General features: G+C 38.8%; 1 protein-coding gene across 1 annotated transcript in view; it reads left to right on the plus strand.

Moving 5' to 3' along the window:
* Positions 1–24,018, plus strand: part of BZW2 (basic leucine zipper and W2 domains 2) — a 56,864-nt gene that overhangs the window by 438 nt on the left and 32,408 nt on the right. The window contains exon 2 of the mRNA XM_058830542.1: positions 19,581–19,645. Coding sequence (XP_058686525.1) covers positions 19,588–19,645 — 58 coding nt within the window. The 5' untranslated portion in view covers positions 19,581–19,587. The remainder of the gene's footprint in view (positions 1–19,580; positions 19,646–24,018) is intronic.

The raw sequence follows: 24,018 nt of genomic DNA on the forward strand, positions 1-24,018 counted from the left end.
TTTCCTGCCTTTTTATGGCATCGGTTGATTGGGTGGTTGGGGGTTTTGTTGTCTTATTTTTTCCAGGCAGGAAGAGCGTTTTGTTCGGCTAAAGCGGCCGAATGGAGCCGTGGTTGTGTCACGGCCTCGTGTCTCCAGGAGGAAACGGGCGCTGATGGATCGGGAGGGGAAGGAACGCGCTCGGGGTGTTCAGAGCGGTGCCTTTTGTTGGCGCCTTTCTAAAATTAAACTGTTGGTGGAAAAATAATCTTTGTTACAGATCCAACTTTCCACTATTCAAGCGGAAGCTCGGTAGGCACAGGGACGATCCTGCAGATTCCCTCCAAGGGAGAGAGACTGAGGTTTAACATCACTGATTTTTGTCTGTTTTTATACCAGGAAAAAGAGCAGGACCCTGGTACTTGGTGCTGACTTTTACCCTTCTTTGCCCTACTCTTCAATGTATACTTTTTGTATCCTTCCGTTTAAGGAACCCACTTTTTTCCTGTAACTAATTTTTGAAGGCATAGCTTTATCAGCTAGCCGAATTTTTCCTTTCCTTAGTATTTGCACCTCATCTCATGTTTACTTATATATTGAAATTTCTCTTTCTAATACTAATCTTGCTCTCTATTTTGATACCTGTTGGTGACTTGTTGACTGACTTTCGGAAATGGTGAGGTCTCTCTCGTAGAAGAGAATGCTCTCTGAATATAGCGTATCTTTGTAACTGTTTGGGTAAAAAATGTGATACAGTTTTGTTTTAACAAAATAGCCAGATTGTGTACGTTTCCATGATTTTAAAAATAATGGAAATACAGGGGCGTACCACCATCTAGTTTTACTTGCATCAACAAGTGTAAATAAAAGATATTGGTTTGGACTTCAGATTATAACAGATTCCCTTGACTTTTTCTGTGGGAAACCAAAAATGTCTTGAAGGAAATGCCGTTGACTCACAAGTGCTTTTAATATTCTGATCCCCATGTAATGCTAACAGAAGTATGTCACTGGATCAACCGTAAGGGCTGAAATTAGGGTCTAAGTGGTCTTTTGTTGGTTCACTGCAGGGTGTGAATTTTACCTGCTGTGAGCAAATTTTGTTATACTACAGTGCCCTGATAATCTCTGTGGCACTATTAAATAACAGCTTTCAAGCTTCCTTTTGCATTCAAAAAAACTGGCCCTAAACCTGTTGTGCATTCAGCGCACAAAAGTATGCATATTACATTCATTTTCTTTAGTATGAGAATGTCATTATTGCTATCTCACCCTTGTTCACAGAGTGAACAGGCACACAGTTTTTCCTTGGCAGCCTCACTGGATCTCACTTGGTGACTAAGGCTACAGGAGTGCTCCATCTGCAAGGGAAATAAAATACTTTCAGTGCTAGTTAAAACATGTTTCTTACTCTTACCTGGCTTCTGTATGACCTTTAATCCTGTAGTATGCAGACATTTCTCAATAGGTCGTGATGAAGTGGCATTGCCTCCATTTTATGAATATAAAGTGAAGCATGGAGGAAACAAGTGACTTTTTTTTCAAGGCAGTGTGGGGAGCTAGTGGCAGGGCAGCAAACTGGAACATGAAAATGTAGGTTCTGTGCCTTTGTATCTTGCCCCTTAATGCATCTTCTTTTATCTGCTGCATCTGTTTGTTTCACATATTTAAGATGTGTGTATTACTGCTTGGTATTTAATAATTTATATTTTGGGTATTACAGAGGGAGAAGGAAATGTTAACCTCACTATGATTCAGAATATTTTAGATTTTAAATTATATATTCACATATTAAAAAATCCTTATTTCTTCGTCAGGTGATACATCTGGTACTTGTGATTTGTGAAGCAGGAACCAGTGGTGACATTTTTCCCCAGAGGTTTGATGGTTTTACTGCATGGAGGTGTGCTCATGGAGATTTGTGATAGCTGTTGTTACCAATGTGTTATACCAATCCTAAGTGCCCATGTGCAATTTTCAAGAGTAAGATTCATGCAAGAAGATAACAAGGCTTTCTTTAAGTAACATTCATTTTGGGAGAATGTACAGAGCAATAATAGTTTCTTGGGTCAATTTGGGGAGAAGAGACTGCCCTATGCCTTGGAGAGTGCACCGTGACACTCTCAGTCTTTGGACATGGAAGACAGGGAAAGGAAATGCTGAACTGGTTTCACTGTTTTCTCTCAAATGACCTACGTTCACTTCTGTCTTGGAGGGTTGCCTGAATTCTGGGCATGTACTCTGCAGAGGTCAAAGGATCCCATAGTCTCTTTCAGTGCCTGGGCCTGGCTGGGTCAGAAACCTTCTGACCCACTACATTTTGTCTAGGGGAAAATAAAATAATAGGTCAAACAAGTACGCATAGTTCTATGACTTATTTCCTAGTTCCCATCTCACTGGTTCAGCTAGGGATTTCCTCAGCAAAGTGTCTTTGTGTTTACCTTTATATTTGACAGCCTAAGGTAGGCTGGTAGTCTCTTTAAATTTAGGTAAATTGTGTGTATGCAGCATCCCGTGATTATAACTTTCATGACTGCTTGAAAGATGACCACTTCTTTCCTGTTTTTGAGCCTGCTGCTTCATGGTTTTATTTAGTCCCCAGCCCCCAGTTCCTGTTTTGGGAGCCGATGAGGAGTTGGTTCCTGTTCAGCCTTGATGTGCAATCATGTCTTGACAGACCTGTGGTGTCCCCTGCCATTACCTTTTTGCTGAGCTGAAGCTGTAGGTGCAGTGAGTCATTCCTATGTAAAATCCATTTCATATTGTTGCCAAGTGTGTTTTTGTAAACTATTTCTGTCTCCTGCGTGCCCTGGGCAATAGGAAATCCCCTTCAAGTGGAGCTGAGCCTTGCAGACAGACCCCCACTGGGTTTTGGTCCTGCTGTCTCCAATCCTTATAATTGTATCCTGGCCAAAGTTAAGAGAATCTAATAGGATTATTCATTTAGATAAATTCAAGTTCATGCAAGTTCAAGGGGTTTTTATTGCTAGAAACATCCTCTGTTTTTTCTTCTCAGATCTCACAGTAGTAATCTGTGGATAAGTTGTTTCTGTGCATCCACGCCTCCCCCAGCCCAGTTGATTGGCATTGTATAACTCTTTGACTTATTTAAGTGTCTTTATTTTATTGTAAGGGATGTTTTATCAACTTTCATCTGTTTCTGAGTCTCAGGGCAGCCACTTGGTCTTTGTTATGTCAATGTTGCTAAGGCATGTTTTGTACCAGAGGGTAATTATAAAACCACAGAAAAATAACTGAAACTGGTGAGCACTGATACATGTTTTTGAACACAGTTGGTGTATCCACAATAGCTACACACAAGGTATTCCTGTAGCTAAAATGCTAATCTGGGACCTCAATGGAGATCTCCACCTGCTACCAATTCCTTGTGAGACCTTGCACAAAGTTAGACTTTCTCTATGTTTTGAACTTTAGGAGCAAATCCCAAGACTTGACTGTAGCTGTATCCAAAGTCTGGCAAGATCAGGCTTATGCTTCTTTCCATCTTCTCTTGAATCCGGTCTTGAAGGATTCTTATATATATGGGACAGAGGGACACCAAAGTATTTTCCGAAAGACTGTCTGATCCAGACTAGGATGAGCGCGATTGAGGTGAGCAGTGTTCTCCGGCAGGAAATACAGGTCAGAGCAGTGTGAAATACCAGTTTGGGGCTTGTATGTCTGTAAATTGTAAGAAATTCCTGTCTGGGTTTAGTATGATTTAACTTGGCTCTTGGCTTGCTCCAAGACTTGACCTGATTGAGCAGAGCCAGCTTTGGTGGTTTTGCACCTAAAATATATTCACGGTAACAGTCATCTGTAGAATTTTCTTCTAAGAAAACTGTTCACAAGTTTATTTGTATATGTTGCAAAGTGCATTTTTGAGCACATGCTTTTATTTTTGTGTATCTTTAACTGCTAATCATGCCAGGGCAACCAGAATCTTCCTATAGGGAGTGAGGATTAACAGAACAAAGAATAAATTTTGAGGTGCTCAGGTATTGTGAGGATGATCATGGGCGATGTAAGTGCCTTAGATGAATGTGCATTTGTACTATCTGGTTAAAAGCTTCCTTTGAAAAAGTCAGCATTGCTTTCACAACAAAATCAGATATGTGTACCTCTTTCTTCTTTTATATACCCAGCATAGGAAAAAAAAATTGCTCTTTTGCAGGTTGAATTCAGAGTCTCTTAATTGTTTGTTCCAGGTGGTTCTAGTATGAGCAGCTTGCTCAGAGAATACATGTTTTGTGCTTTTTGTGTTGTAGCTTTAAGTCACTGTGGTTTTATTGAATTAAAAGAAATCTAAGCTTTAAACAAAGAGTTTCATGCCTATGAATTCCACATAGGTAGGTAATTGCATTTTTTGGAAGAGATGGCATGCAAGCCACTTTTGCTGTTAAAAGACTGAGATGTGTTTAATGATAGCAGAGCAATATGTATATGTCTGAGCACTTTGCAAGACTAAGTTCTTTCCCGTTTAAGCTTTGCAGGTGGTAGCAATAACCCAGTAATGCATTAACACAGCTTCTGTAAGAGTTGGTTCGCAATGGTTTTCCAGACGGCTGTTCCTAAAATAAATTCAAAATTTCAGAGATATAAAGTAAATAAAATTATATAAAGCTACAAGGGAAATATATCTGTGTGAAGAAGGAGATTGAAAACTACAGCACATATAGAATTTGTACGGGTTTTGGGGATTCATGAGTGCAGCTCTGGGAAAAACAGTGTTAGCAGCATTTAGTCAATCAAACCTTTTGGTGAAGAATGGTGGAGGCACTTGGGTTAAAGATTTAATTAGATATAATTAGCTAGTCATTTTTTTAACCTTCAGACAGGATTATTTAAACTCTGCTTGCAGTCATGTGCAGATATATGTACCTCTTAGTAGGCTTAAGGTTATTGTTTAGAACAGAGAAATTAGATAACGCATTGAATGGATGTGTACTGTTAAATTCAGATTTCTTTAAGAGACATAGTCTTTTATTCTTCATCGAATTTTCTGTCCTCATTCCTCCTGTGCAAATCCAAGAATTCCTATGTCTGTGTTACTCATAAGGCAATAGGCTGTCACCCACATCTGTCTCTGCCTGAGCTTACAGGTGAGGTAATTTCATTTTGATATTTGATGAGCAATAAATCACCTCTGAACTGCCATGATTGCCCATTAAGCTGTAGATTTGATTTCTGAAACGGTTTCTTTTTCTGTGTGATCCAGTGTTGATTAAAGATGACTCTTCCCCTCAACTGCAACAGTACTTACCTGCTAAAGTAGTAACTATCTGTTCAAAGATAAAATACTCAAGGATCACTCAAAGGTAATGCTGGTGTATGAGAGGAAAATTGACAAATGAAAAAAGAGAGAAGTCTGTGGAGTGGAATAACACTCTGCCATGCCTGAAAACCCTTTTGAACTTGCTGTACTATAGTTCTTAAATGCAGCTGTAGATCTTGTAAGAGACTGCAAAAGTCAAAATAAAAAGCCAAAAAGTCCAGTACCCATGTTCAGTGGTGAGATGGCCATTTTACTGCACCAATTATGCTCTTTACCATTCTTACATGCTGTATAGATGAGAGCAGAATGAAACACTTGCATTTCAGGGTTTAACAGCTTTGGTCTTCTGTAAACGGTGTTGTATAGTGCAGCCACAATACAGGGAACTCATGTTCATAACAATTAGTAAAAATTCCCAACTTGGATCACTGTTTGTGATGGGGATGGTTAAGTCCAAGTGTGGCAGCTCTTGTAGATCAGATTGCAGGACTGTTCTCACTCAGTCTTTAAATGCATTTTTGTTGGCTAAGCTGGTTTTAATTACATGAAAAGTCTTCCTCACATGTGCCATATAAAACAAATAATCAATGTCGTGTTACTTGTTTTGGTTTTTAAATTACAGCAAGTCAGGAAAATACTTCCAGGAATTAAATCAGTAGTATTTCCTATTTTGTCTGTGAGAGCTTTTAATTGCTATGTGCCTAAGAGCTTTTGAAATTAGAAACGTGGGGTCTTTTTCTGCTACAAAAAATACAGAGTGACTTTTAAAATTCACTGAGTCCTTCATGTGTACGTATGTTTTTGCAATCTGTATAAGGACTTGCTCTGCAAAATCTGAGCTATTCTTACGTTGGATGCAGAAGTTTGTGTAGAGATCACTTACAGTTTTTGCAGACTCATAGTGGCAGACAAAGATTACTGCTTTTATTCAGCCTGTAAGATGATGGATTACCTCTAGTGAGAATTAGGACTGAGGACAGACAGGTCAGGCAAAGGAAATGCTAGACACAGTCTGGGACAGAGGTTGGCCAGGGACATTGGAAAGAAGCATCTTCTGTGATGTCTTAAATCTCAATGAGTTACACCCTTCTACAATTCCTTCAGCTCCTGCAGGCAGAAAAATTAAATATGGCTTTGGGGTTGTACTTGCTTGTAATAACTACTGTCTCATGTGTTTTCCTTAGATGTGTTTTCATGCAGAAAAGAAGTCTAAGCAGTTCCAACAGTTTATAATTTGAAAGCTAAAGTGATCCTTTCATTTTAGGTTTTGTTTCCATAAATAAAATCCTCTAGTTCTCTAGAAATGTTTTTAAGAGGGAAGATACATTTAGTGCATTCAAGTTATACATTAGCCATTTTCTTCTGGTAAAACACAGGGGTGAAATCCTGGGAAGATACTACTGAGCATTAGGTACTGAGCTTGTAATTTATTTTCACTACCATTGTTGCCTTGAGCAACAGAAAATTAGAAAAACAAAGTATGTTATTTCTTTTAAACACTTGAGGAAAAATCAGCCCTTTAGTGAGGCATGGTGAGTTTCTTTTCCATCTACAACCTTCTTTGTATGCATCAGTATTGATGTGAGTTTGGTTTGAGTCTGGTTGCTGTTTTTTTCCATGTCTCCGCGGCTTTATGAAGCCTGTGTTAAGTCTCTTTTGTCTTAGGTCTGCTTTGACTATATTTTCATAATGTGTGGTTTCTTGTGACTGTGACCTGAGGTTCCCAAAATCATCAGCCAGTGCTGTGGAAACCCAGTGTTGTGCTGTTGAATACCATATTCTGCCAAGATGTCTGTGGGTTTCTTTCTCTACATTTTGTATGAAAAGTGGCCTCAGTCAGTGTGCCCCCAGGACCATGTTAATCCTTGGCTCTGCCCTTGAAATCTATCATCCTGCACATCAGTCTCAGTTCCCTTCCCAGCATGAGGAAACACCTACTTCTGTACTCAAGCACATGCATGAGGTCTTTTGCCAGGTTTTGATTTTGGTTGTCTTGTTTTGTGGGGCCTTGTTAAAAGACTTCTTGAATTAGAGGAAGGAGAGAATGCACATAATTATCTAGAAGAGCCAAGGGAAGGGCTTTATTTTGTCAGTTGTTTTATTTCTGTTAAATTGTTTGTTGGTGTTTGCTGAAAAGTGCCTTTTGCCCAATGTACTCTGCCATCAGTATGTCAATTTGCATTGCTGTTGTGCCTCCAAGATTCTTCATGATGACAGTGGACTGGCTGGTTGGTGATGCACTAAATTTGTTTGCTAAATTGTCAAGGCATCATACTCTCAGGTCTCTCCTGTGAAGAAGTTGTGTGATTCTTGAACTTTTATCTATGAGTGGTAGTTCCCAGCCCACTGAAGCCAAATGTGTCAAGCCAAAGCGTTTCATGGGTAGCCTGTTTGATGCTGGGATTAGTTTAGCATTTTAGTGCTCTCCCTAAGTTGTATTTTGTTGAGGTATGGGAAGGCCTCATTCTTTCCCCATTTTCCTTTGTCCTGCCAGTTTAAATTGTTGACCTTTTCAGTAGGTATTGGCACTGCAGAAGCAGTGTTATGGTTTGAGGAAGCAAAATAAAGTCTTTTGAAGCTGAGGGAGAGCAAGATCTTGGTGATAGGGACAAGAACTGTAGGCTATGTTCCCCATTTATTGTTTTCAACACACTTGTTACTTTTTTTTTTTTTTTGGTAATCCCAAGATAAGTTACTTAATTTAGATTGAAAACTAGGCTAATAAATTACTAAGTAAAGTACCTTAATTCATGTTCCTAACAGTTGGTTAGTAAAGGTTCATATCAACATAAAATATCAACTTTAAATATCAACTGATATATCAACTTTATTTTTGAAGCATTGTCCAGAAAAGCAAAAAATTACCAGTTATTGCAAAGTCCCCAATTGAGAGTCATGTTGAACATCTGCTCTCTTCTGTTTTAGAATTGGAAAAAAATAATTTAGGTTGTCACTTCTACCTTTGCATTTTTATCCTCCCTTAGCAAAGAACATATGCCAACTTTCCTAGTTATTCAGCTCTACAAAGTGTATCAAACAATGCAGAACATCATTTGAGGTGTGATACAAATGTGTTGGCTTGCATGACCTTCAGCAGTCAGTTCACTGACTTGGAGAGTTTGGCTGTATCCAATGACTGAATAGCTCTGCATTCTAGGATTTAGTTAGGTTAACTGCCATATCTTTCTGAAGCCTCAGAGGGACCAGCCAAGCCCTTCATTGTGGTTTCTTGGTCCAGCAAAAAAAAAATCCTTTAGCTGCCTCATTAGTAAACCTTTTAAATTCTTCATAGTTTGCATTTTCATAGGAAATGAGCTGTAGAAATCTAAAGTTGCTTTTACTGATGTTTTTGCTCTCTTGTACGTGCGTATGTATGCATACACCTACAGATACACATTCCATGGAACCCTTATTAGGTTATGTGCAGAAGTAGGTTGCTGCTATTGGTCTTTCCGGTGCATGAACAGTGATGTTGTAAACAAGAAAATAGATTTCCCTATTAATGGTGTCAAGTATCATTGTGCCGTGCTGGCGTTGACGTAGGCCAAACAACCACAAAGTGGATGCATGCTTTCTCTGAAGGAAGCAAGGCTGTCTGGCATAATGATGCTTTATGCCCTTTAAAAGATACTAAACATATTCTGGTTAGAAATCCATAACTCCTGCAGTAATGCTTGGCTTCAGAAACTGGGTTGGGAGTGGGTGGATGGCTGTGGTCTGATGCTGAGACTATGCTCTCAACATATTTGTGGTATGGTGGATTTTGAAACTTTTCAGCCAACAATGAAAGTTCTGTGAATTATTTCAGAAAGACAAACAAGCAGGTCTACTGAAGTAAGTATAGAACCAAATAGTATACAAATAATAATTGCCTTATAGTTAATTTTGGGTGGGCAACTAATTCCTAACTCTGCCTGAGATGTTTATAGGTATCACTGAGCTATAGACTTTCACACAGATGGCAAATCTGCAGGTGTGAAGTTTGATCTGATTCAGATATCTAAAAAGTGCCTTAAATCTGAAGCTGTGAAGCTGTTCACCCATCTCACTCTAAGATGGGCAAGCAGAATATTTTAGATAAGCTATTTTCTGAAAATGTTTGTTTCTCCTTATGGTGAAAATAGGCAAGAATTGTGGGGTCAGACTACGTGTCATCATTCATTTTTAAAGGCAAGTCGAATGTACCCCGTATTTGGGTTCTGACAGTTGGCTGTTTAGTCAAGAAAAATCAGTAGGGTTTTGGCTTAGCTGATTGCCTTCTAGAATGATTGACAGTGAAACAGGGAGTGGTCCTCACAGCCAGTAGTATCAATTAAATTCTGGGTTTTGCATTGAGCTGAGCTGACTGACAGCTCTCTGTGCTTCCATTACCAGTGCATGGGTGGTGTATTCAGCACTCCTCTGGTGGAGTGGGGTAAAAATATTATATACCTGTTCTGATCTACATCTGGGTGAAACAGGTGTCTTAATAACTTCTACTAGCTTCTTGAAATGTGAATAAGCTGTTAGGAGATGACGCTAATACTGGAAAATGGATACAAATTAGTGACACTAGAGGCTAGTTGCTCTATTTTTTTCTACCTCCAGTGATTTATATTGTTGCTTTATTTGACTTCCTTTTGTGGCAATGTTTCTTAGTTCTGAGATTTTGGCCACCTGTATATGTAAATGTATTTCTGAGAACCGAGTATTCATCTGATTGCAATTATGATCAAAATTGCATGTAATTACCACTTTTTGAGAAGCAGAATTTAAGAAGCATTCATAATAGCCATTGCTTGCAGTGCTTATAGATAGACTGTGAATTCTTTGGGTTCAGTTTGATGTATTTCAAAGTCTCCTGAATACACATTACCATCAAAGAAATATTCTTGGTTTTATGCATTTATATTTTCAGATAAGTCTTGTGTTTAATGTCACTTATGTTTAGGTACAGGATGGAAGAAAATTAAGAAAAGTTAAACTATCAAAACTGAGAGAAGATGCAGTGCTTTGAGAATTTTCAGGACTGTGTCTGTGTATGATATTCCAAAATAAGGGAAACTTTGCCATATGTGATTGCTTGGCATTTGAGCTTTGGGTTACCAAACCAAAACTGATCTCCTAGTTCTGGTATGTGAATAGTGTTGTTGCTGTGATCAGCACAGTTTAGATATTCCACCTGTAGAGGGTATGATATTTAATATCTAATTTCCTCATCTGAAGATAGTTGATATTACATGGGATTTCTGATTTAGCAGAGTAATACAGAATATACTGAGAATGTTATACAATTGTAAATGACACATAACAAAGTAAAACAGTTGCAATACACAGTTCAATCACAATATCAATGTGATTCCCATTACCAATCTTGATACTCCCTGGACACCCTTTTTTGGGAAGAACTATGTGGCTTGAATCACAATATGTCTTGAAGATTTTTACTCTCTGAAGAAAACTGGTTTGAATGTTTTCCCTCATCTTACAAAAAGCAACTAAAGTCCTCCTGCAAAATTAGTAGTACAACAAGGACCCAGGATAGTCCTCTTGGGATATTTTTTTTATTACTTCTCCTCACCTGACCTTACGCAGGTGCACTGAGCTCTCAGGGCTGTTGTAATAATACTCTTGGGTGGAGTATGCTGTCATGGGTGAGTAATACTTGTCTCGTGTATTTGTGGATTTAAGAGGCAGCCTTCTCATACCAAAGCTTGGCTTACTGGGAGAAATTTGCCTTGGATCTATAGTTTCATCTATATAGTTTCATCTCTGACAGTGGCCTGTAGTGTTGGTAGTTGAGAAAAGAAAAACAAAGAGAACAACAAAAAAAACCACCCCCAAAACCCCCAAACAACAACAATATAGATAGATGGGGGTGCTTCATTTCTCTTTCATGTCCTGTCAAGCTTACAGCAATTTTCAAACTTAGAAGGTTGTACCATTAATGTGTTTAATAGCCATTGATACACTCTTCTTCCATTAATTAATCTAAGAGCTTTCAGGTTTCCACGTAGAAGTGAAGAAATGCCTTTCTGAAGCCTGAGAGTGCTGGTATGGGAGCTGCCAAGCAGTGGGTAGGATAGCAAGTGTCTGCTCAGTCTGTAATAGCTATTTTTCTGACTTACCTAGCGTAACAGTTGATTGTGTAGGCACCCCATGGGTGGCCTTCATTTCTATTTTTTTCCCCAAAATGTAACTTAGATGTGCATCAGTATCTATTGCCATAGGATTATCTTAGCTTGATCTGAGGGGAGCTGAGCCTACCATTGCCTAGAAAATAACTGTTTGCAGGTTGAAGCAGCCCGAGCATTGACAGTTTCTATTCCCCACTCCAGAAATTTATTTACCAAAACTAGTGTGTTCTGTCAAAATGTTCACCTGCTCTAAGGAGGAAGAAGCAGCCACAGGGAATATGGGACTGCCTTTGAGATGCAGAGTGACACAAGACAGTTACAGACTCCTCCTTTTGTCCAAGTGAATACTGCTAACAGCATAATCAGTGTTTAGCTGGTACGTTTGGAATACTAGATACAGTGCAAAGTGTTGTATATTTTCACTGCTGGCCCTTTGTGCCAGAAATATCAGAATTCAGATATCTAGGGAAAGAAAAACATACATTATCTTGGTGAACTCCTTGCACATGCTTTGAAGAAATAATTAGGGATTTCTGAATTGAAACTTGCTTTAATGCTTAAAGCAGTTGTTCTGTTAAAATCAAGGCCTTTACCAATTGCAGGTGTGTAGGAGGTACTGGCTATTAATACATCCCTCCTCTCATTACTGTATTTAGTTCATGGAATAATGAACTGCTAGCATCTGGGAGCCATTGCTTTCTGGAGAATGCACAGATTGTATTTATTTGTTTTTATTTTTAGCCTTAGCCCCTTAGTTTACCAGTTTTCAAGTGCTCCAGTGCTGTGTCCTGGAGGTACTAGAGATGTCCAGTGCTTTTGCTGCTTTTCAGAGCTTTGAGGTAGCAAGAAGAATGGAAGAGGCGCATCTGATTTTATTGTTGATACTGAAATTGAGTGAGTAGGGTCAACATTGTAAAAACTTTCAGTGGGCTGATACATTAAAAAAAAATGAAGCAGGATGGACTTGAACAGTGGTACTCTACATGAGGAAGGTGATCTTCCTGCCTTCATTACTGAACTGTTACTGTGTTGTCTTGTGTCTTACAAGCTTTTTTCCTCTGCATGAAGCCTCTCAGGCTCTCATTTTTTGAACATATTTCTTCCAAATACCTGTATTTATTGGTTTATTAGAGATCTGATTCAAGGGAACTATGTAAAGTAACTCCATTAATTATTTCTTGCAAATGTACTGTGAACAGTGGCTACTGCAGTTCTCCCCCAAACATTAATGAAGGATTGAGCTAAATTGCTGCAGTACTTTTACAGTCACGTTTTTGCAGAATTTCAGCTGCACCATTTTTCCTATAACAAAATCATCTCTATGGCAATTGCTAAGACAGTTGTATTTTTCAGGATAATCAGGACATCCAATGTCTCCAAATTAAAGAACCCTGTTTTAGCATTTACACAGTCCATTGAAAATGGTATCTTGTGTGAGGAAAAAATTTTGTTAGCTTTGGAAGAGTTCTTTCTTCCATTTGTTTTCATAGTTCACCTGACCCTGATCTCTCTCTGACCCTTTTTATCCCCTTCTTTTTCTAAGAGGTTTTCCTGTTGGCAAGGTATGCAAGCTTGGAGTTGGCATATTACCTTAAAATGAATGTTAATTTGGTATGAATTGGTCTGTAGCAATACACCATCTCCATTATCGAAAGCTGTTCCAGTTAAGAGTACAGCACCTAAGAAAGCTCTCAACAGTGAGAAAAGCTCCTGCTAATACCTTGTTCTTAAGGAATTACACCTAATTCCTCCTCTTTAGTTGCTGGAAGAAATCTTGTTACTGAAAGACAACATTTTTTGTGTGTCAACCTGAGTGTGAGATTTAATTTTCTTAACTTGTATTTTACGTGTCAATTATTAGGAATTTTTTAGCTCTTTTTTTCTCTTTTTTTTTTGTCTTTTCTTTCACTGACTGTGCCATGACTCACACATTTTTTATATGGTTCCTGATGACACGACAGTGAAGTCCATTGTCTCGGTGCTCAGTTTACAGTTCTCTTGACACTGTGAAGTGCGTTGAAAGTGCTTCAGTAGTGTTACTCATCTGAGCCACTTCTGTAGAAATTCCTGGTTAGTGACCTAAGAAATACCCACTCTCCTGAAATAAATGCAGTGAGGTGGCTCTCTGATGCAGTATGTGATTGTACATTCACTGGTGGCAATGGGAGGTGGGATTTTTGACTGTTTTTTAAGAAACATCTTCCTTTGCATCCCAGTTTAGCTGTTAGGTGATGTGATTTATGGTGCAGACTTCAGTGAGTCTCATTTTTCTGGGTTTATCAAGTCCTGAAGTGCCATCTGCATGTCTACCAAGTCCATCTACATTTCCCTGGGCAGCCTATTCCAATGCTCCACAATGCTTTCAGTGAAGAAAATTTTCCTGCTACCCAACCCTACCTAAACCTCTCCTGACATAACATGAGGCCATTTCCTCTTGTCTTGCTGCTCTTACTTGGAAGAGGCCAGCCCCACTGGGCTCCAGCCTCCCTTCAGGTGGCTGCAAAGAGCAGCAAGGTCTTCCCTTCCCTTCCCCCTCCTCCTTCTCCAGGATAACTCTCCACAAGCTGCATGCCCAGTTCATTCCTGGAGAATCTTGCATGAAAACAGGTTTTTATTTATTTTTTAACGTGTGGTCAGTTTCATTCTCTTCAGGTATTCGTTTATACTTGCTGCAGAAGTAAATCAATTCCTTTTGTTTCATCTCTCTGTTATCTCTCTCCCACTAGGCATGCTAATAAGGGACAAATACTTTTATTAAAGTAGATGTACTTCTTACTGCAGACCAATACTGTGATTAAAAAATAAACATTTTTTAAAAATTTAAGTGCTTTGAGAGCTTCTGGAAGGCTCTTTAGGGAAAGACAGGGCATGCCGTTCAGCAATATTTGTATGTCATGTAAACATTAAAACCCTGTGTTGATTGTATTTATTCTGCAGGTTCTTATGTTACTATTTTGTCCCTGTGTGCTGGCTGCCATTGAGGCTATAAAATCAGGGAGGGGATTTTAATGTGGCAAGAGCCTGGCTCTGGCTTTATTGTTTCTAATGAGCAACACCTTTGGGTTAAAGGTTTCCTAAACATGGCAGCTGTGCTGGTGCCTTTGTGGCAAGTGTGCAAGACATACCTGGTTGCCAGTGCTGCACTTCCTGGTGATTTGTGCCATGGTTGAATTTACAAACCTTCAGCTTATTAGTCACTTCTTTTAAAAAATCCTATGTTTTAGGAACAAAGGGCACAGTGTCCCAGTGGAAAGTGGAAAGCCTGATGAGGATTTGTTGAGAACCTGTGTGTGCATTGATTGCATCTACTCTGTCTTCTTGTCCCACACATTGCTCTGTTCCTCTCTACTGGTAATGATTTATAAGTTTCCACCTACAGATTTTGTTAGCTCATAATCTAACTGCTGCTTTTCAGAGAGCACAGACAGCTGCTGGCTGCATGCTGACGTGTTTCCTCTCTGGCAAAAGTGCAAGGGCAGCTCTTCCTCTATGCTGCTCAAATTCAGTAATTTGCATTTAATGTAACTTCTTGGCTTGCTGCTGAAAGGGGTGGAAACCCCTCTTTACCTCAAGCCTGGAACTGTAACTGTGAGAGAATGAAGACATCCAGTAACATTGCTGAATAAAAAAGACCCAGTAAAGCCTTTTAATGTCCTGGATATTCTTTGAGGGGAAAGAGAAGATTGCCCTTGATATGTTGGTTGGGATGTTTCCTTCATAGCAACTCTACCCATCTATGCTTTTATTTTATTTGCCTTTGTGATGAGTACCCCTGTCTTACATGATATCTCAGGAAGGGGAGGAGATGGAAATAGTTCCTGCCAAGCATCTGTTCCTGTGAAAACTGGTGGTGCTGTGTTGGTGGTGTTCTGGCAGCTCTCTCCATCACCCTGTCAGTCAAATGCCATCGGTGCCAGTCCCCACAGCAGCAGCAGCAGCATGCTGTGGAGCAGTGCTGCTTGACCCATCCACCCCTTCCATCCAGGCTCACTGCCTGCCCTGGGGGCTGTATTTTGTGCCCTACACAGATAGAGCCATAAAATCTTGGTAGTTTTTATTAGAATGTTGTTCTTTTTCTTATGTTGTCTGGCATTGATTCCCTTCTCTCTGTAACTAGGACAGTGAAGTTTTGCTGCTGTAGAGCAACTGTTCCCAGATTCATCTGAGCATGTTAATGTTTGAATAATCTCAGCTGATTCTGATATTTTGGTCAAAAGAAGTGTAAAGTGATGCTTAGAAAAATGGTGTTGCTTTGAATAAAGGTTTTCAGTATCTTTTTTTTCAATTTGAGTAAAATGTTTCCAAGAACAAATGGTGGAAACTTCAGCCTTACCAAGGCTTTAAATAATTCAGGAGTTAATCATCATAAGAATTTCCCTGTGGTGTGGATAAAAGACTGCATTTTTCTAACTTATTAAGCAAGTTCATACTTGCTGAAGTGGTGAAAAAACTTTCACTTCATCTGTTGCAGGTTTTCTAAATTAATTTTATTAATTAATGCTGGATTTATTAATTAAAATGCTACAATTTTTATTAATTGTGTGACGATTATTTGATTAGAGTAACTGCTTATTATATATGTCTGGATATCTACAACTGTAGATGTCCCTCAGTTTTATTTTAACTGTTTAGGGTCTTCAGCATGAAAATGAGGAGCAACTGTAGAGAAAGCTTAGGTCCTGGACTTCAAGCAGTCTCAGGAGAATGTGCCAACTCACCAATTTATGAATTTTTAAAGTATGAATATATTTAATACAAGCCTGTTAACAAGAGTGGGAGTGGAATTTGGTAAACTTTAAAGTCATTAATTTTTTTATTTTTCTGATGAATTTTGTAGCTGCGAGTTAGTAATTAGCAGGCTTAGACCTGTGGTTTGTATGGAAAATGAACCCATTGTGGAGCATAGTGCCAGGTTCTGTACTGCTCTGACATCTGCTTGAGTACTGAGCAGTAAATCGAGAGTAAAGCTTCTATTGCTGAGCTTCTTCCATGTTCTGGTGAAGAGTGGAGTCTGTGAAAGGAGTGAGCTGTCATTTCCGTATCTCTTGCTTGCTTTCCTGCTGACAATTGATATGAATCCTAGAGGATGTTGGGCTGCAAGATACAAGTTTGACTGGTGATTTGGGTTTTCTTTTGGAGGCTATTCCCTTCCTACCCATATATATCCATAAGATCCTTGGGCTGCACTGAAACCTCTGTGACTTCTCTTGCTTCCATTTCAAAATTGGTCATCGGCTTTGAGCTGCCCAGGTGCTGTACCTTTCAAAATGGAGAATATACGTAATATTTCAAGGTGTTATGTGATTTCAAAGTTTTACAGCTATCTGACACCTGGGAGGCAGGCTGCACTCTCTGATGCAGTCAAATGTGCTGTGCAAGTTTATATGCTGCCACCCTGACTTTGCAACTTTCAGCCAATACTTTTGTGCTATTGTTGATTTTGTCTTGATTTAAAAAAAAGTTTTTGCATTGTATTCACTTATGTTAATTTTAAACTCTTATCCAGACATGTGTTGTGCTAGTAACAGTGCTTTAAAATCTCATTTTCAGGAGCTGATGCCATTCTGGATTGTTTTATAGATCACTGGGTTGGTTTTGCTCAGTCTCAAGATGCTGTTTCTTAATGAAGGATCCTGGGCCAGTGCTTGAGGCAGTGCCTTATAAAGCCAGACCCTCACTTGAGCAGATTAAAGCACAGTACATTTAAAGCTAAATATAGAAGAAGGCATATCCTGTGTTCCTAGTAATTAACTGTTCAAGAGTCTGTTCTGTTGCACTGAACCTCAAGTCATTAAATCTGCCACAAGTTGTGAGTCCTGCTTTAACTGCATTTTAAAAAAATCTTTTTCCCAGCTGTCTTAAAGGACATATTTTATGTTCACAGGCAGCAGTTAAAATCCATAGTCGAACTTCAGGTGCATGCAAGTATTTTTGCAGCTTACAAATACTCTGCATCCAAGGAGAGAAGTCTGGTGTTAGAAATTTAGCATATGCCTTTCTTTCGTAGAAACTGGGAAACTCTACCAATATGCTGGATTGAAGGCTTTTCTCTGTTCCTTAAGGAAGTGGTCACTGTCGACCCCAGCCTGACAGCATGTTTGTACTCTGGAAGAACTGTGAAAAGTGAATTCTTACAATTCTTACCTGCTCTGTGGCTCGCTTGACACTTTCTTTGCAAACCTCTTGGGCTCCACTTGCCATCTCTTAAAATGAAAATTTTTAAAATAAGGTGGAAAGTGTCCAGGCAAAACATAAAAACAAGTCAGAAATACCTGGGTGAATGTTACAGATCATTCTCGTTACAAATAACTGAAGGTCAGGAAGACAAAGCAGGTAAGTATGTCAAATCTAGCCAGTGGCTGTCTAGAGGCTGGGCTGTTGCTTATCCCAGTAGCCTGCTAGATTATCAGCCTAATTAACTTGTAAAGCACCTCCTGTTCTTCTGATACCGAGCTGTCTCATCAGGGGAAAGAGCCTTTTGAGCTCTGCTGTGAAGGCACTCTTGGATCCTACAGCACTTTGAAAGATCCCATGATATCCTTGTTTGCCACGTTTAACTCTCTTTGCAGATGAGCAGAGCGTTTTTCCAGAGGGCTGTTAAGTATTGCACCTGTTCCAAAATGCTCCTTGGTCTGTTACAAATGCACCTTTAAATCTCAGCGATGAGTGTGAATCTCAGTTGAACTGCTTGTTGTGTATTCGTGTTTCTGTGACTTACAGGAAGCAAACCCAGTCTTGACTCTGAACTTTACTGGCTATTTCCAGTTCTTGTGCCTGCATGCAGAGTTTTTGACTGTGGGTTAGTGGTAAACATAGACTGGAAGGAAGTGTTTTGCCAAGTAAAACATTTGAAAAGCTGCCAAAGTGGCCAGCTAGGGATGCTGCCACTAAAAGCCTGGTGAATGAAAATATATTGTATAGCTGGAGCATTGTTAAGGGAGTTAAATGAACTTTCAGGGGTAGAGAAAATACTGTTTGGATAGTACTGTGTGATTAATGGCTTCTTTCTCAGCCATGGAGATTTTCTTTTCATTTGTGGTAGGAAGCATGTTGGCAAATCTGTGTGCTTCTAAACTAGACCTGCAGAGTCCACAATGAGGAAACACAAATAATACAGATTTATGTAAAACTAAAGTTATTAGAAGAACACGCTTAATTTTGGACAAGAAATTCATATGTAACGGTGACCGAATGGCCTGCAGGGTGTGAAGTGGGTGGCCTCTAAGTCTCAGGGCTGTGCTGTGGGCAGGACAGGGTAATGACCTGTGGTGAGTCCTAAGTGCTACAAAGCTTCCTTTTAATTGCTGCTGTTTGCATTCGGCTCTTGGTTTAGCTGCTCTTTGCATAAACTGTGTTTGGTGCGATGAAACTGATTATATTCAAAACTTAAAAATAGTTCGTTTTCTTTAGATAAAATAACATTGATACATTATCACTTCCCAACTTTTTTGACATTGTGTTAAGATTTGCTGTAAAGGTCTGTAGTAATACAAGCCCAGTATTTTTTACTTTTGTATGATGTGCCAAGTAAGTCCTTAACTCTGTATTTATGCTCAAAGTTGACTAGGCAAGGGATTTGTTTATCTTCTCTTATTTTTATAACACCCACATGCTTTTCATGATTAAAAGTTGCTAAGATACAATGCTTGTAATGATGATCACTTACAAGTGATGCTTGTAAGAAATGTTTGATTAGAATTTGGTGGTTGAAGCACTTTATGGTTAGACCACAAAATCCTGTCTTGAGCAGGACAGTGCATAACCCTGGGCATCCATCTGCCTGGTACCATGCCAGAGGGTGAGACCTGTGCCATGCTGAGCCTCACCAGGATGGTTCCCAGTCCTCTGCCTTAGTGGCTTCTGTGCCCCCAGCATCCCCATGAGCTGCATTGGCAGTGGTGCTGTAACTGCACCAGGAGTAAGGGTGGTGACTCCATCACCCTCCTGTTCAGTTTTGGACCCTCACAGTTTTTTACAGAGATGCCAACAGCCAGATTTTAAGAGAAACACATCTCATTGAAGCTATCCTGGGATTGTAGTGCTCTTCATCTTAAAGATAATGTGAATTACTCTTGGAATATGTGTTAGGAACTTTCTTTACCTTTCATATGTTGGGATTTTGCTACACCGAGTCTTTATTTTGCCTTTGAATTAAACTGTTGCTGTAAATGCTAGAGTATAAATATTTTTCCCTTTTTTTCTTCCTCCAGAAATTTTATGAATAAGAATCAGAAGCCGGTGCTAACAGGCCAGCGGTTCAAAACTAGGAAGAGGGGTAGGTTGCATTACATTTTTTGCTTTATTTTCTTCTTTGTCAAAATGACTAGAAACAGAGCAGGTGGAATAGTTGGAAATTCAGCTAAAGGATTTTTCTCCCCTTCTTTTCATCCATATTAAGATTAATGATGTTACTTTTAACTAAGCCCTATGAATTCTGTTATTTTCACTATATACCCTAGGACTTTATTTAAAATTTGAGTTTATTAGCTATGAAGTCCTGTTGAGGCTTCAGTTAAAAAATTAGATACTAAAGGAATTTATAGTATATTTACATATGATAAAGAAAACTTGTTAGATGTTTGTTTTTTTGTTTGAGTGTTTCTTAAAATGTCTTTTTCAACTAAGAAAGCAAGGTATGAGCTTTTATTTAAAGGTTGTATAAAGAAAATTACCTGGGCTTTTTTTGGTTTGATTTTCATTTTTACTTCTTTGACTTATGTCAGTGCCATGTCTGTAAGTGGACCTTTCATATCTAAAAAGGAATTTTCTCACCTTTCTTCTCTATGAGATGGTCAGGTCATCTCACTGGACCTTCTTTCAGGTCAGAAGGAGGTCAGAAACTTCCTTTTTCAGAAATATTTATTTCTTCTGTGTTAGTGTAATCTTTTTTAATTGTTAAAATGAAACAATTGTGTGTGTCCCAATTTACTCATTGTGATACTGATTTTCTGTAAATATGACCAACACTTTCTTTCATTGAGTACAGTAGAGTATCAATTTTTAAAGATAGCTGAGTGGTGCTGATTGTACTGACCACCCAGGTGTTCTGGCACAGCAGGCGTTATCCTAACTCATACTATACTCAGAATTCATTTGTTGCAGTTTAGGTGGCTGGGATGAATGCCCAACAGTTTGAGGCAAAGAGAAAACATACATGTCATTAATTATTTTATTCCCTTCCTGCTCCTCCACCAAAAAACAAAACCAAAAGTCTGGTTTGTGAAAAGAAGGATCACATTTTTTGGTGGTATAATAGTCAATTATTACAGCAGACACAGGCAGGGCTCCTATCTGTCATGAAACAGACTTTCTCCATCTTCACTTTCCTGTTTCTGATCAAAAGTACCTTATCTAAATGTCTTGTGACAGAAAATGTAAATATGAGCATTTTCTTAGTGTGGGTGAGAGAAACAAAAAGAGTTGGTAACCTTTCTTAGAAGGTTTCAAATTCTATCACAACTCTGAAGAGCTGAATGATGAGTGTCTAGAGATCTAGGATGATCACGAAGCTTAGGTAGGAATTGCAAAATAGTTTGATTTCAGTCATGTTAAAAAGCAATGCCAGCTTCCTCTCGTCTTTCCTCCTTTGCACCCAGCACTTTTTCAATTTGTTTCACTAGTACAGTCTCTTAAATGCAAAATGTCTTCCCTGTGGTGCATATACAACATTTGTAAGGATAACTAATTAAAAAAGAGAGCAGTATTGTTTGTAATTAAATATCATGGTGCTCCAGTAATTAGTGGGATTAACTTTCTATCAGCACAGTCGAGAGCATTATGCAGTGGGAGCTATACACTGCATTAATTCACAACCATATAGATGTAGCCAGAGGAGTGGAATTAACAATCCCTAAAGAAATCCATCTGTCCGATCAGCCAGTAAAAGCACTCACACATGTACACTGCTGGATTGATCCCATGTATTTTTCAGTCCAGGTCACTCCTACCACTACTCCTTACCACTAATTGTGGTAAATATATTATTTGATAAACTTGTCTTAGAAAATATTCTCTCTATCTCTCATAGAGACTTTCACCTTATGTTTTTCACTGAGTTTGGCATAATCTTTCCTAATACAGATTTGGTCTTTGACTCCTATTTAATGCAAGCAATAATTAGAATAAATAAAGATATTTGATTTGCAATTCTGTGCCTATCACTTGGATTTCTACTTGCAGTGATTGGAAGTAGCCCTAGGTAACTTGCTGGCTGCATGGAAGAAAGAAAAGATGGGTAGTGGTCTGAAAGATTGGTTGGGATTTTTTTTTGAGAGAGGTTACTTATGGGACTGTGGATATTCAGTGGCTTTAATATAGACATTTTAACATGCAAACACTTTCTGTACTCAAAGCATAAAATCTCTTCTTCAAAAGTGGTGTTATCCTGGTTGCCTTAGTATTTTAATATCTTACTTAGAAATTTGTAGATACTTGGTTCTTTCTAGAGGCACAGTGTTTGAGGAAGAGAAATGGCTTCCAAGTATGTTTATTCCCTTAGGTTTCCATATACTTTTATATCACAGCAGTGTCACAGGTTGTTACGTCTTTGACTTAAAAATAGATGGTACTATTAGGGTTTTTTTATGCTGAGTTTCAGTGTATCAGGGAATCCTGAAATATCACCCAGGTAGAACAGAGTGCAGTAGATCTGGTTTGACCATGACATTTCAGTTTTTGGAGACTGTACTGTGGCGTGTAACAGGCAGGTAGGGCGTCTGAAACATGGACTTGCTGGTGACAGTGAGCTGCTTGTTTTCACCCATTTGTGTCCCATGATACTCCTTTTTCCCTTCTGCAGATCCCTGGAGCACTGCCATCTCAGCAAGGTGTGACACTGCAGTCAGGCATCTAATAAAATTAATTGCATATGTGAACTCTTGCCACTGGTCAGCTAGCTGCAACTAATCTTGGGTTGTGAAAAACTTCTGAGCTTTCAGAGAGCAAAAAAGAATAATACGATGTTTTTCAATTTGAAGTTTGATAGTATGCTTAGTGTGTGAAATATCTTTGAGCTAGAACCATGAAGGAGGAGCTTGTAAATCTCACTCTTTTTAGTTATATTGTTTAACCAAATGAAAGAAATAAGCCTTGCATGCAGCATATGTAGTGGCAGACATTCGAATCACTTTTGAAGAATTTGCAGGAAGAAAAATGGTGCTGTTAAGGGAAGAACCTTCCAAGGGAAGGAGGTGCATCTCACAGTTCCTATCAATCTGGGCAAATAAAATAGTTTGGTTAGTTCTTGGTGTAATCTCTGTACCTGTTGAATATTCCTTTTTTCAGTGAGGGTCAGCAGTAGTTGGTGTCTGGCCAGTACTTGTGTTTATGGAGCTATGTTTATGGAGATAAGAAAATTATCTAATAAAAAGTCTATATTAACACCTTTATGTTACCTTGTTTAGCCCTTTTTCTTACTTCATGTTATCTTTTTTGTTCCACAGAATTACAGTTGTGGGCTTTCTGTTGAAGTGATAAAATTAGTTAAGGACAGCACTATGAATGTACTTTGTGATTTTCTTGGAAGCAAAAGATAGGAAATAAGGATCTGGGAACATGCTGAAAATGAAAAGCTGTGTATAGCACTGCTGCAGTAGATATTGTGTGCATCACATCTGCAAGCTACACCTGCCTCTGCTAGCCTATGATTGGAGCTGTGCTTGTTTAGTAATTGTGCACTTGACAGCTCAACAGACTGTCACCCCTTATTGGTGATGGCTTCTTACTTACCCTCTTGTACTACATCAGCATATTCCTCTTCTGTACATTAGCTTGGTAGGAAAATATTTCAATAAAATTATAAATCCTTTTTCATGCAATGAATTCACCTCCTGTTCCTGTGTAAATTTTTGGATTGTGATAGACAAGAAAATAGTAGGGTATTACAGATGGGAGGAGGACTTCTGGGGCAGGGGAAGAATCTATTTAAAATAGCTAAGAAATATTAATCATGGTATTTGTGTTTGTACTGAACACTGTGTACTCATGATACCAAGCATACAAAACCTTCCAGTTTAGATGGGAACATCTTACATTTTTAGGCAAAATATGTTTGAAAAAATAAAACAGGTTTTTTATTTTTTTTAACTCATAAGACAAAATCTGTCTTCTTGCTGGTTGATGTGGTGTCATCAAGCTTTTTTTTTTTTTACTCTTCAAATAATACATATTTATTTGGCAATCCAAAGGAGAATAATTATGCTCAGATGCTTGTTTAAGGGTGGAACCATTTTTCTTGTGCACAAATAAAACTGCCTGAAGTACACATACTGAAGTACTTATTTCAGTAAAAGATTGGTTTGTTTTTGTGGGTTGGTTGGCTGGTTTGTTCTTTGTTTTGGGTTGGTTTTTGTACTTCCAGTTGGAGGAAAACTGCAGCTGAGTGTTTGGTAACAGGTCTGGTGGCTTGGATGGGATTCCAGTAGTATGCTTCTCTGTGGCCATTTCTCTGGAGCAAAGGCAAGTACTTCAATTACCCTCTGAACCTTCTGGTTTGTCCCTGATGGCCGTGCCCTACAGTTAGCAGAGGTGGTTCCTCAAAACACAGATTCCAGGTTTTTGTCACAGCCAAGGTGAAAAGCCTGGGAGAAAGTCATTTGCAGTCCAGAAAAGGGGAGTATCAAGTAGTGTATTGGGTGGTGAGCGCGTGGT

The sequence above is a fragment of the Poecile atricapillus genome, chromosome 2, assembly GCF_030490865.1.
Source record: "Poecile atricapillus isolate bPoeAtr1 chromosome 2, bPoeAtr1.hap1, whole genome shotgun sequence".
NCBI lineage: Eukaryota > Metazoa > Chordata > Aves > Passeriformes > Paridae > Poecile > Poecile atricapillus.